General features: G+C 46.3%; 1 protein-coding gene across 1 annotated transcript in view; it reads left to right on the top strand.

The window, feature by feature from the left end:
- si:dkey-88l16.3 (low-density lipoprotein receptor-related protein 2) overlaps nucleotides 1-14,407 on the top strand; it is a 111,344-nt gene that overhangs the window by 34,028 nt on the left and 62,909 nt on the right. Inside the window, 2 exon segments of the mRNA XM_045216369.1 lie at nucleotides 1,928-2,137; nucleotides 2,236-2,413. Coding sequence (XP_045072304.1) covers nucleotides 1,928-2,137; nucleotides 2,236-2,413 — 388 coding nt within the window.

Below are 14,407 nucleotides of genomic sequence, written 5' to 3' on the forward strand. Positions count from 1 at the left end.
GCCTTCATAACAAACTTGTATTCTATCTGTAAATACAAATAAAATGGTTAACTTAAGAGCCTAGTTGGTTTAGCCATGGAAAAAGACAGCAACCTTCCCGCTAGCCATGATTGGCTGAGATAATGAGTGGGCTGGACATGCCGAGAGATGAGTTCGGATTGGTCTGCAATGTAGCACGCTTCTGTCCATAACATGAGCTGGTCAGTATGTGTAGGTAATCCTTTCTAACATGGCTTTTTTGAAAGATGTCACGTAGTAGAACTGCATAAGTGTTGCTCTCCACTTTCTGGAGGACAGAGTTTTGAAATCAGTGGACTTAGAGTATGATAGCTAAGGAGATTCTGGCGTTTGATTGCAAATATGCAGATGGAGTTGAAAAGAGAACACAGAGAAGGCTGTTGTTTAAAACACCTGTGTCTGGATTACATCTTCAAACTAAGGGCAACCATGGCATCTGTGACAGAGAGGGAGAAGCGTCCATCCATGTAGACTGGTAAATGTAGACGGGTAAGATTAGCTAGCTACATTTTGAGATATTACACGTTTCTAATTTTGTCAGTCGATTTCAAGTTAGCTAGCTAACGTTACATGTATGATCTGTGTAGTAATATTATTCGGATCTCAGAGCCATTTGCATTGCTAGTTATATTTGTTAGCTAGCTAACATTGAACCTGGTTGGTTAGCTACCTGCAGATTAATGCAGGGTAGTAACGTTATGAGTTGGGATTATGGTTAATTGTTTAGCTAGCTAGCTACATGTCTTATCAAAAGACTCCACTATGCAAGTAACCATTTCAATAGAATGTTTCATGCTGTCACGGCAACAAGTGTTGATAGACGTAGCTGTTAAATTCGCTCTGGCTATCTACTCCGATTTCAGAGCACTCTCGTCTGAGTGTGCCAGAGTGCAGAATAACTGACAAATTTACGAACGCTCAACACCCATTGAATATGGCCGTGTCAGTAAACATTGGCAAAAAGCATAATTAAATTGTTGCCAGCAGCACCGTTGCAGTCACCAACACACTGGATAACATAAAAACAGCCTAACCAGCTCTGCAGTACTACATAGAGCCATAACTACATGGAACTCTATTCCACATCAAGTAACTGATGCCAGCAGTAACATGTTGATTTATAAAACAGATAAAAATACACCTTATGGAACAGCGGGGACTGTGAAGCAACACAGACACATGCATACAAGCACACAATAACATACGCACTATGAACGCGTGTGAACGCGTGTGAACGATGCTGAATGGGTGTAGACAAAGAAGAGCTCTCCAGTAGGTACCAAAACATTCAAGGATCATTTTCTCAAAAGTAAGCTTACAAGTTTATCAACTTTCAAAATATAATTACTTTCCCATTGTTCCTCAACTGTAGTGTATGATATATCATTTTCTAGCTCTGAGTCTCTACTTTTATCCAATGTAAAAAAACACCCTTTCAAATTTTGCTACACAAGTGTCAACTTTTAAAGCGGCATTGCTTCTCCATGTTTCCTCCCACTACAATGTATGATATGCCATTTTGAAGCTCTGATTCTGTACTTTTATCCAACGTAAAAACAATTTCAAATTTTGGATCATTAGACTGAAAAAAAATGGTGGGTCACAAATGTCTTAGAATCCCTACAGGAGAATTCTAGATTTCTATACATCCTTCCAGCAAGAAAACGAGCCAGCGGATTACGGCGCCCAATGCTGACCATGAGTTCTCAACCAGTGTGCCAAATTTCTTTCCATAATATGGACTGTTGATGGAGAAATGACGGGGGAAAAAAACTAACTTTAACATGCATTGCTGGCTCAACCTAATAGATGAAACTAATGTAGATTTGCCTAATGTAGTTTTGTCATTGTATTCAGAATGGTGTGTTGTCATGGTATATTGATGGTGTGTATTTTGTTGTGTGTGCAGATGAGGCTCTCCTGCTGGCATCTGTTGAGTATGAGCTGCTGGTGTTAGGGCTGCATAGCTCCAGCCTTTCAGTGCTCTCTACTAGTATGAGACCTGTGTTCTGTGTGGATTATGACTGGAGAGACCAGAGGGTATACTGGGTCAGTCTGGATGAGGAGAGCATCAAGTGGACCTCCATCAACACCAAGGATGCAGGCACTCTGGTCAAAGGTCAGTACCCTAACCAAGGACAGGGTTAGTTCCAAGTACAGACTCAGCCCTATTGTCTCCTAGATGTTTGCTAACAGAATGCTTCCCTCTGTCTGTAGGTGTGAAGCCTGAGTCTATAGCTGTGGACTGGGTTGGCAGGAACCTGTACTGGCTGGATGGGCTGGCCAGTCGGATTCTGGCTGTGAGGCTGTCTACAGTAAAGCCTCAGAACTACATAGTGGTTCTGGATGAGGATCTGGAGCAGCCTCGCTCACTACTGCTGCTGCCACACAAAGGGTGGGTGAGGGTGAGGGCTGCTGCCACACAAAGGGTGGGTGAGGGTGAGGGCTGCTGCCACACAGGGTGGGTTAGGGTGAGGGCTGCTGCCACATAGGGTGGGTTAGGGTGAGGGCTGCTGCCACACAAAGGGTGGGTGAGGGTGAGGGCTGCTGCCACACAAAGGGTGGGTGAGGGTGAGGGCTGCTGCCACACAATGGGTGGGTGAGGGCTGCTGCCACACAGGGTGGGTGAGGGTGAGGGCTGCTGCCACATGGGGGTGGGTGAGGGTGAGGGCTGCTGCACACAGGGTGGGTGAGGGTGAGGGCTGCTGCCACACAGGGTGGGTGAGGGTGAGGGCTGCTGCCACACGGGGTGGGTGAGGGTGAGGGCTGCTGCCACACAGGGTGGGTGAGGGTGAGGGCTGCTGCCACACAGGGTGGGTGAGGGTGAGGGCTGCTGCCACTGGGGTGGGTGAGGGTGAGGGCTGCTGCCACAAGGGTGGGTGAGGGTGAGGGCTGCTGCCACAGGGGTGGGTGAGGGTGAGGGCTGCTGCCACAGGGTGGGTGAGGGCTGCTGCCACACAGGGTGGGTGAGGGCTGCTGCCACAGGGTGGGTGAGGGCTGCTGCCACACGGGGTGGGTGAGGGCTGCTGCCACACAGGGTGGGTGAGGGCTGCTGCCACACAGGGTGGGTGAGGGCTGCTGCCACACAGGGTGGGTGAGGGCTGCTGCCACACAGGGTATAAAAATACATCAAATCCGTTTTTTTTTTTTTATCACATACATGTGTTTAGCAGATGTTATAGCGGGTGTAGCGAAATGCTTGTGCTTCTAGCTCCGACAGTGCAGTAATATCTAACAAGTAATAACTAACAATTTCCCAACATATACCCAATACACACAAATCTAGTAAGGAATGGAATTAAGAATATACAGTGGGGAGAACAAGTATTTGATAACCTGCAAAATCGGCAGTGTTTCCTACTTACAAAGCATGTAGAGGTCTGTAATTTTTATCAAAGGTACACTTCAACTGTGAGAGACAGAATCTAAAACAAAAATCCAGAAAAACACGTATGATTTTTAAGTAAATAATTTGCATTTTATTGCATGACATAAGTATTTGATCACCTACCAACCAGTAAGAATTCCGTCTCTCACAGACCTGTTAGTTTTTCTTTAAGAAGCCCTCCAGTTCTCCACTCATGACCTGTATTAACTGCACCTGTTTGAACTCGTTACCTGTATAAAAGACACCTGTCCACACTCAATCAAACAGACTCCAACCTCTCCACAATGGCCAAGACCAGAGAGCTGTGTAAGGACATCAGGGATAACATTTTAGACCTGCACAAGGCTGGGATGGGCTACAGGACAATAGGCAAGCAGCTTGGTGAGAAGGCAACAACTGTTGGCGCAATTATTAGAAAATGGAAGAAGTTCAAGATGACGGTCAATCACCCTCGGTCTGGGGCTCCATGCAAGATCTCACCTCGTGGGGATAAAAATCCTGCAGCGCATGCAAGGTCCCCCTGCTCAAGCCAGCGCATGTCCAGGCCCGTCTGAAGTTTGCCAATGACCATCTGGATGATCCAGAAGAGGAATGGGAGAAGGTCATGTGGTCTGATGAGACAAAAATAGAGCTTTTTGGTCTAAACTCCACTTGCCGTGTTTGGAGGAAGAAGAAGGATGAGTACAAACCCAAGAACACCATCCCAACCGTGAAGCATGGAGGTGGAAACATCATTCTTTGGGGATGCTTTTCTGCAAAGGGGACAGGATGACTGCACCGTATTGAGGGGAGGATGGATGGGACCATGTATCGCGAGATCTTGGCCAACAACCTCCTTCCCTCAGTAAGAGCATTGAAGATGGGTCGTGGCTGGGTCTTCCAGCATGACAACGACCCGAAACACACAGCCAGGGCAACTAAGGAGTGGCTCCGTAAGAAGCATCTCAAGGTCCTGGAGTGACCTAGCCAGTCTCCAGACCTGAACCCAATAGAAAATCTTTGGAGGGAGCTGAAAGTCGAATTGCCCAGCGACAGCCCCGAAACCTGAAGGATCTGGAGAAGGTCTGTAAGGAGGAGTGGGCCAAAATCCCTGCTGCAGTGTGTGCAAACCTGGTCAAGACCTACAGGAAACGTATGATCTCTGTAATTGCAAACAAAGGTAACTGTACCAAATATTAAGTTCTGCTTTTCTGATGTATCAAATACTTATGTCATGCAATAAAATGCAAATGAATTACTTAAAAATCATACAATGTGATTTTCTGGATTTTTGTTTTAGATTCCGTCTCTCACAGTTGAAGTGTACCTATGATAAAAATTACAGACCTCTACATGCTTTGTAAGTAGGAAACACTGCCGATTTTGCAGGTTATCAAATACTTGTTCTCCCCACTGTATACACTACCATTGAAAAGTTTGGGGTCACTTAGAAATGTCATTGTTTTTGATAGAAATTTAAAAAAATGTGTCCATTTAAAATAACATCAAATTGATCAGAAATACAGTGTAAATGGCTATTGTAGCTGGAAACGGCAGATTTTTAATGGAATATCTACATAGGCGTACAGAGGCCCATTATCAGCAACCATCAGTCCTGTGTTCCAATGGCACATTGTGTTTGCTAATCCAAGTTTATCATTTTAAAAGTCTAATTGATCATTAGAAAACCCTTTTGCAATTATGTTAGCACAGCTGAAAACTGTTGTGCTGATTTAAGAAGCAATAAAACTGGCCTTCTTGAGACTAGTTGAGTATCTGGAGCATCAGCAACTGTGGGTTCGATTACAGGCTCAAAATGGCCAGAAACAAAGAACTTTCCTCAAACTCGTCAGTCTATTCTTGTTCTGAGAAATGAAGGCTATTACATGCGAGAAATTGCCAAGAAACTGAAGATCTCGTACAACGCTGTGTACTACACCCTTCACAGAACAGAGCAAACAGGCTCTAACCAGAATAGAAAGAGGAGTGGGAGGCCCCGGTGCACAACTGAGCAAGAGGACAAATACATTAAATAACTTGTAAATGAGAAAAATGACAACTCCATGAACGTATTCTATCGCACAACTGATATTCATGACTAATATTTTAGCTGCCCCCCGCGTTACAAAGATGGTTCAGTTGTTGCTGGCTCTTCTTACTGTCCAATATTGACTGTAGGAGAAACTTCTAAATGCTTTGAAATAAATATTGATTTAAACTAAAATGCAGTTAATCATTTTAGCTTTAACTGCTTGAAAAAATGACTGTCTCTAGGCTACGTCATAAACTGCTATAAATGGCACAACTTTTCAAATGTGCTCAACTGACCTGACTAGTAAAATGCGAGCAAATTTACATCATCTCATCTTTCATTTAGGAAATTTAAAAAAATTAACAAAAGAACAAAACTGCTTTTTTTTTTATTAAATGAAAATCATGACCTATACCAGCCATGAATAAACAGAAAAGCCTTTGGGCTTAGTCATAATTTTTCTTCCAGTGACTCTAGATGGCTGGGTACAATATGACTGCCCTTTTACCATTTTTACATTTGGGGGGGGTTGTTCGGCTTCGTCACGAGCGGTTTCTTTTTTTCCTCTACAATTAAAATATTTTAATTAATATGCCATTTAGCAGATGCTTTTATCCAAAGCGACTTAGTCAAGCGTGCATAAATTTTTACGTATGGGTGGTCCCGGGGATCGAACCCACTACCCTGGCGTTACATGCGCCATGCTCTACCAGCTGAGCTACAGAGGACCACACTGAGAAGGCGCTCACTGTCCACACTACTACAGGGAGCACCAAGATACTTGTGCGCAGCTTTAGCTAGGACGGGGAAACGCTGCTTGTTACTTCTCCAGTATCCAAGTGCATCTTCATTCCTGTGAATAGTAGTTTCTGTCAGGTATGCTAGTATCTGCAAATAATGGGAAAGGAGGGGGGGGGGGGGATTAGTATATTTAATACAACATATTGCATTATTCTTGCATTCCAAAGGATCATTAGGCATAGATCAAATGTTGGCCGATGTAGTAACAGAAAATGAAAATACAACGCGTCTCCCTCTGAGATGCATACACACACCAAAAAGTTATTTTGTTGGCATTTCCGCATGTCCCCATTACCAGGAAAACAGAAGCAAAACATATTTCTTTCACTTACTTGCTGTGCTGTTTTGTTGTTCTTCTTCAGTCGTTCCATTGTCAACCAGGATTTCATCATACATGTCAAGCAGTGAAGTTTCAGCTCTGTCTGTCCTGTTCTGTCGTGGGTCCTCTCTCTCGGTGACCTAACCCTAACCACTGTCACTGTGTCCTCTCTCTCGGTGACCTAACCCTAACCACTGTCACTGTGTCCTCTCTCTCGGTGACCTAACCCTAACCACTGTCACTGTCCTCTCTCTCGGTGACCTAACCCTAACCACTGTCACTGTGTCCTCTCTCTCGGTGACCTAACCCTAACCACTGTCACTGTCCTCTCTCTCGGTGACCTAACCCTAACCACTGTCACTGTGTCCTCTCTCTCGGTGACCTAACCCTAACCACTGTCACTGTGTCCTCTCTCGGTGACCTAACCCTAACCACTGTCACTGTGTCCTCTCTCTCGGTGACCTAACCTAACCACTGTCACTGTGTCCTCTCTCTCGGTGACCTAACCCTAACCACTGTCACTGTGTCCTCTCTCTCGGTGACCTAACCCTAACCACTGTCACTGTGTCCTCTCTCTCGGTGACCTAACCCTAACCACTGTCACTGTGTCCTCTCTCGGTGACCTAACCCTAACCACTGTCACTGTGTCCTCTCTCTCGGTGACCTAACCCTAACCACTGTCACTGTGTCCTCTCTCTCGGTGACCTAACCCTAACCACTGTCACTGTGTCCTCTCTCGGTGACCTAACCCTAACCACTGTCACTGTGTCCTCTCTCGGTGACCTAACCCTAACCACTGTCACTGTGTCCTCTCTCTGGTGACCTAACCCTAACCACTGTCACTGTGTCCTCTCTCTCGGTGACCTAACCCTAACCACTGTCACTGTGTCCTCTCTCGGTGACCTAACTCCTAACCACTGTCACTGTGTCCTCTCTCGGTGACCTAACCCTAACCACTGTCACTGTGTCCTCTCTCGGTGACCTAACCCTAACCACTGTCACTGTGTCCTCTCTCGGTGACCTAACCCTAACCACTGTCACTGTGTCCTCTCTCTCGGTGACCTAACCCTAACCACTGTCACTGTGTCCTCTCTCTCGGTGACCTAACCCTAACCACTGTCACTGTGTCCTCTCTCGGTGACCTAACCCTAACCACTGTCACTGTCCTCTCTCTCGGTGACCTAACCCTAACCACTGTCACTGTGTCCTCTCTCTCGGTGACCTAACCCTAACCACTGTCACTGTGTCCTCTCTCTCGGTGACCTAACCCTAACCACTGTCACTGTCCTTTCTCTCGGTGACCTAACCCTAACCACTGTCACTGTGTCCTCTCTCTCGGTGACCTAACCCTAACCACTGTCACTGTCCTCTCTCTCGGTGACCTAACCCTAACCACTGTCACTGTCCTCTCTCTCGGTGACCTAACCCTAACCACTGTCACTGTGTCCTCTCTCGGTGACCTAACCCTAACCACTGTCACTGTGTCCTCTCTCGGTGACCTAACCCTAACCACTGTCACTGTGTCCTCTCTCGGTGACCTAACCCTAACCACTGTCACTGTGTCCACTCTCGGTGACCTAACCCTAACCACTGTCACTGTGTCCTCTCTCGGTGACCTAACCCTAACCACTGTCACTGTGTCCTCTCTCTCGGTGACCTAACCCTAACCACTGTCACTGTGTCCTCTCTCTCGGTGACCTAACCCTAACCACTGTCACTGTGTCCTCTCTCTCGGTGACCTAACCTTAACCCTAACCACTGTCACTGTGTCCTCTCTCTCGGTGACCTAACCCTAACCACTGTCACTGTGTCCTCTCTCTCGGTGACCTAACCCTAACCACTGTCACTGTGTCCACTCTCGGTGACCTAACCCTAACCACTGTCACTGTGTCCTCTCTCTCGGTGACCTAACCCTAACCACTGTCACTGTGTCCACTCTCGGTGACCTAACCCTAACCACTGTCACTGTGTCCTCTCTCGGTGACCTAACCCTAACCACTGTCACTGTGTCCTCTCTCTCGGTGACCTAACCCTAACCACTGTCACTGTGTCCTCTCTCTCGGTGACCTAACCCTAACCACTGTCACTGTGTCCTCTCTCTCGGTGACCTAACCCTAACCACTGTCACTGTGTCCACTCTCGGTGACCTAACCCTAACCACTGTCACTGTGTCCTCTCTCGGTGACCTAACCCTAACCACTGTCACTGTGTCCTCTCTCTCGGTGACCTAACCCTAACCACTGTCACTGTGTCCTCTCTCTCGGTGACCTAACCCTAACCACTGTCACTGTGTCCTCTCTCTCGGTGACCTAACCCTAACCACTGTCACTGTGTCCACTCTCGGTGACCTAACCCTAACCACTGTCACTGTGTCCTCTCTCGGTGACCTAACCCTAACCACTGTCACTGTGTCCTCTCTCTCGGTGACCTAACCCTAACCACTGTCACTGTGTCCTCTCTCGGTGACCTAACCCTAACCACTGTCACTGTGTCCTCTCTCTCGGTGACCTAACCCTAACCACTGTCACTGTGTCCTCTCTCTCGGTGACCTAACCCTAACCACTGTCACTGTGTCCTCTCTCTCGGTGACCTAACCCTAACCACTGTCACTGTGTCCACTCTCGGTGACCTAACCCTAACCACTGTCACTGTTTCCTCTCTCGGTGACCTAACCCTAACCACTGTCACTGTTTCCTCTCTCGGTGACCTAACCCTAACCACTGTCACTGTGTCCTCTCTCTCGGTGACCTAACCCTAACCACTGTCACTGTGTCCACTCTCGGTGACCTAACCCTAACCACTGTCACTGTGTCCTCTCTCGGTGACCTAACCCTAACCACTGTCACTGTGTCCTCTCTCGGTGACCTAACCCTAACCACTGTCACTGTGTCCTCTCTCTCGGTGACCTAACCCTAACCACTGTCACTGTGTCCTCTCTCTCGGTGACCTAACCCTAACCACTGTCACTGTGTCCTCTCTCTCGGTGACCTAACCTTAACCCTAACCACTGTCACTGTGTCCTCTCTCTCGGTGACCTAACCCTAACCACTGTCACTGTGTCCTCTCTCGGTGACCTAACCCTAACCCTTTTTTAACTGGGTGCACGTTTGCATTCGCACAAAGTGCTACTTGTGGATGGCAAATCCACAAGTGGGGACACCGTGTTGATCAGTTTGCTCACATTAGGATTATAATGACATGACAAATTGCATTGAGAGGGAGCGTACGGAATTAATACATAAGGTCTGTAAAGTAAAGTTGGCTAACGTTTCCTTTGGCTGGTCGAAAATCAACATGTCTGTCTGGTGTGCTAGCGAACTGTTTCTTAGCAAGGTCATTTTATCAGCTACAGTTGTCAGATACATGGCTGGCTGGCTAGCTAGCTATCAGTTATGTGCTGAAATCTGTTTGCACATGTAGCGTTAGCAAGCAAGCCAATGTGACTGTGTGGAGTAGCTAAAGTTAGATGAGCAATGCCGGTTGCAAGATGTACTATAAATTAGCAACGTGGCAGTTTCCCAAAGTTGGGTGTTGACTATGAACTTTACATAGTTAGTTAGCTATGCTTTGTGGAAGAATGTGGGGTATATATTTTCAACATTGGGTTGTTACTGGCTAGCTAACAAGCTATAGCAGGAAAGGAAGTTCCTAAATTGTTTGTTAATGGAGAGAAATGAGCGGATTATTTTATTATACATTTAATCACTGTTGCAGCTACAGATTTAGTCATGCCGGCATTTCTTCAGTCCTATGATCACATTATGGACGATATAGTGTTTTAATCCGATGTCTAGAATATAAACTAGGTAGCTGCAAGAAATACTCAATTATATTCCTAACAACCCTGTTAAGTCTGGTATGTGGTTCTCGGTAACGGACGGACGGGGAGTGTGTTGACCTCCAAGTTGATTTGCGATTTTCTTTTATCGATTGGGGTCATTGGGTTAGATATGATGCTAGGGAGATTAGAATTTAACACTGAGCTTCAACCAATGCCTATATAGACCACTATAATTCAATCAAATTATAACTAAAATAGGCATATAAGGAATTGTTTCCGTCACACAATTTCAACAAAATGCACACTAATCTAATTTTTAAATAATCATACAATGATTCAGCCAATAAATAATCATGATCATGACAAGTACAATAGGTCCTAATTGTGAAATGGAAGCCACATCCCTAACTATAAGGGTCTGTATAGTTTCTGGCACTGACTCCAACTTAGGTTCCCAATGTGATTGGTTTGTAAACGATGTATGGGGAAAATGTTTCATAATCCAAATGGTCTAATTCAATCTTCTATGATAGACAGGTTTTTAATTTTAGAATGTTGGAGTTGTAAGATAACCCTCCTCCCCCTTACATGTTTAATTGCCAGTATTCAGATTCAGGAAACTAATGTCCTCAGAGGCAATTCATTTTGCAGCAGTCATAAAACACATCACATATAAAAATGTAAAATAAATGGCAAAGGATATTTACAAGCAAATAGGCAGTTTCATAGTTCAAGTGCAATTAATTCAACATTTTGTTAAGTTGGATAATTGAATTATGAATAAAAGAATACTGGGACCATTATTTTTTTAGTTAGGGTGTACCACACAGAAGGTGGGTTAGGGTGAACCACACAAAAGGTGGGTTAGGGTGAGGGCTGCTGCCACACAGGGTGCGTTAGGGTGAGGGCAGCTATCACACAGGGTGCGTTAGGGCTTCTACCAAGGAAAGGGTAGGTTAGACTGGGGTTAGGGCTGCTACCAAGGAAAGGGTGGGTGAGGGGATAGGGTTTTGGCATAAAGCCCCAGTAGAATATAATGACAAACTCTAGTCTGTGAAGTTGTAGACTGTAAGGACAGGTTGGTGGTAGACTGTAAGGACATCCAAGATGGCGTAGCAGTGCGGTTGTGTTTTCTGTAGTGTCCTTGTGTAAATAGCCATTATTATTTTTAATTTTTTGTCTTTTGTATATATTTTACTTTTCATTCTTTAACTAAATATACTTTCCTGCAAACCGCCTCACCCAACGTGGAAAGGATTCTATTATTTCTTTAATTTTTATCAAGAACCTGAAGCTGAAACTAGTCTAGCTAGTTTGGGGCTGGTCCTCTGTAGCTCAATTGGTAGAGCATGGCGCTTGTAACGCCAGGGTAGTGGGTTCGATCCCCGGGACCACCCATACGTAAAAATGTATGCACACATGACTGTAAGTCGCTTTGGATAAAAGCGTCTGCTAAATGGCATATTATTATTATTATTATTATCTAGCTGCAACCGAATGGCTACTTGCTATTAGCCACCGTTAGCGTCTTCACCATTGTCCGTGGCCTGCACTACCCGCCAGCCAGCACTAGCTCTAGCCTGGACAATTTGTCGGCCAGTCTGCACAGCGTGCTATCGACCCAGAGCATATCGGATTTTCTGCCTGAATCACTGGTCCCTAGCGCCGGATCATCGCAACCAGCTAGCTGCAACCGAATGGCTGTTGTCGTTGGCTAATTACCATTGCCCTTTAGCAAGCACCAGTTAGCCTTGAGCTAGCTTCGAGCCAGGCCCATCTCCCGGCTATCTACCTCTCTGTCAACCGGACTGGACCTCCTAGTGTTGACACGGAGCCCCGCCGATCCAACACGACTGGTCTGCCGACAAAATACTGTGGTTTCAACAGGCTTCCCGTTACGACGTCGACCACGAAGATCCATCTGCTAGCCTCGGCCCGCTAGCACACGCAAGCTGTGGCCTCTTGCTCGCCAGTGCTGTAGCAGCCCCTGAACTACCTCCGAACTCTCCTATTGCTGTTCACCGGACCTTACGATAACTCAGCTATACAGCTGATGCCTGCTGGACTGGTCCTTTATACGGTACCCCATCCTGTTTAGCCTCAGCCCAAACTGTGTCGCCATTACCAGCTGTTGTCTTAGCTCTCTCGAATAACACCTGTGATTGCTTTATGTCTCTCTCCCATGTCAATATGGTTTGCTTATTGCTGTTTCGGTTATTTCTTATTGTACTATCTCACTGTAGATCCCCCAGCCCAGCTCAACCTGCCATAGATGGCTCCTTTGTCCCACCCTCCATACACGCGGAGACAGACTCAATCGGTGCCTCCAGTGATGCTATCTCTTTCGTTGTTACCCAGCGCTTAGGTTTACCTCCACTGTACTCATATCCTTCCATATCCTTGTCTGTACATAATGCCCTGAATCTATTCTACAACGCCCCTTTTTGTCTCTGTACCCAACAGACTAGAAGACCAGTTTTTAAAGCCTTTAGCCGTATCCTTATTCTACTCCTCTGTTCCTCTGGTGATGTAGGTTAACCCAGGCCCTGTAGCCCCCAGTATCTCTCCTACTCCCCAGGCGTTATCATTTGTTGACTTCTGTAACCGTAAAAGCCTTGGTTTCTTGCACGTTAACATCCGAAACCTCCTCCCTAAGTTTGAGTTATTCACTGCGTTAGCACACTCCGCCAACCCTGATGTTCTAGCAGTGTCTGAATCCTGGCTTAGGAAGGCCACCAAAAATTCAGAAATGTCCATCCCCAACTACATTTTCCGTATCGATAGAACTGCCAAAGGGGGTGGGGTTGCAATCTACTGTAGAGAGAGCCTGCAGAGCTCAATCATACTATCCAGGTCTGTGCCCAAACAGTTTGAGCTTCTACTTCTAAAAATCCACCTTTCCAGAAATAAGTCTCTCACTGTTGCCGCTTGCTACAGACCCCCCTCAGCCCCCAGCTGTGCCCTGGACACCATATGTGAATTGATTTCCCTCCCATCTATCCTCAGAGTTTGTACTGCTTGGTGACCTAAACTGGGATATGCTTAACACCCCGGCCAACCTACAATCTAAACTAGATGTCCTCAATCTCACACAAATGATCAACAAACCTACCAGGTACAACCCTAAATCTGTGAACATGGGCACCCTCATAGATATCATCCTGACAAATTTATCCTCTAAATACACCTCCGCTGTCTTCAACCAGGATCTCAGCGATCACTGCCTTATTGCCTGCGTCCGTAATGGGTCTGAGGTCAAACGACCACCCCTCATCACTGTCAAACGCTCCCTAAAACACTTTAGCGAGCAGGCCTTTCTAATTGCCTGGCCCGGGTATCCTGGATGGATATTGACCTCATTCCGTCAGTAGAGGATTCCTGGTTGTTCTTTAAAAGTGCTTTCCTGTAGCACTAACTCCAAATAGTTTTGGGACACTGTAAAGTCCATGGAGAATAAGAGCACCTCCTCCCAACTGCCCACTGCACTGAGGCAAGGAAACACTGTCACCACCGATAAATCTACAATAATTGAGAATTTCAACAAGCATTATGCTATGGCTGGCCATGCTTTCCACCTGGCTACCACTACCCCGGCCACCAGCACTGTACCCTCTGCTGCAACTTGCCCATGCCCCCCCCGCTTCTCCTTCACACAAATTCAGACAGCTGATGTTCTGAAAGAGCTGAAGAATCTGGACCCCTACAAATCAGCTGGGCTAGACAATCTGGACAAAGAGGGTGACACTCTAGATCCAAACTGTTACAGACCTATATCCAGCCTTTCGAAAGTATTTGAAAGCCAAGGTAAACAGATCACCGACGATTTCGAATCCCACCGTACCTTCTCCGCTATGCAATCCGGTTTCCGAGCTGGTCATGGGTGCACCTCAGCCACGCTCAAGGTCCTAAACGATATTATAACCGCGATCGATAAAAGACAGTACTGCGCAGCCGTCTTCATCGACCTGGCCAAGGATTTCGACTCTGTCAACCACCACATTCTTATTGGCAGACTAAATAGCCTTGGTTTCTCAAATGTCTGCCTCGCCTGGTTCACCAACTACTTCTCAGATAGAGTTCAATGTGTCA

Source organism: Coregonus clupeaformis, unplaced genomic scaffold, assembly GCF_020615455.1.
Source record: "Coregonus clupeaformis isolate EN_2021a unplaced genomic scaffold, ASM2061545v1 scaf0695, whole genome shotgun sequence".
NCBI lineage: Eukaryota > Metazoa > Chordata > Actinopteri > Salmoniformes > Salmonidae > Coregonus > Coregonus clupeaformis.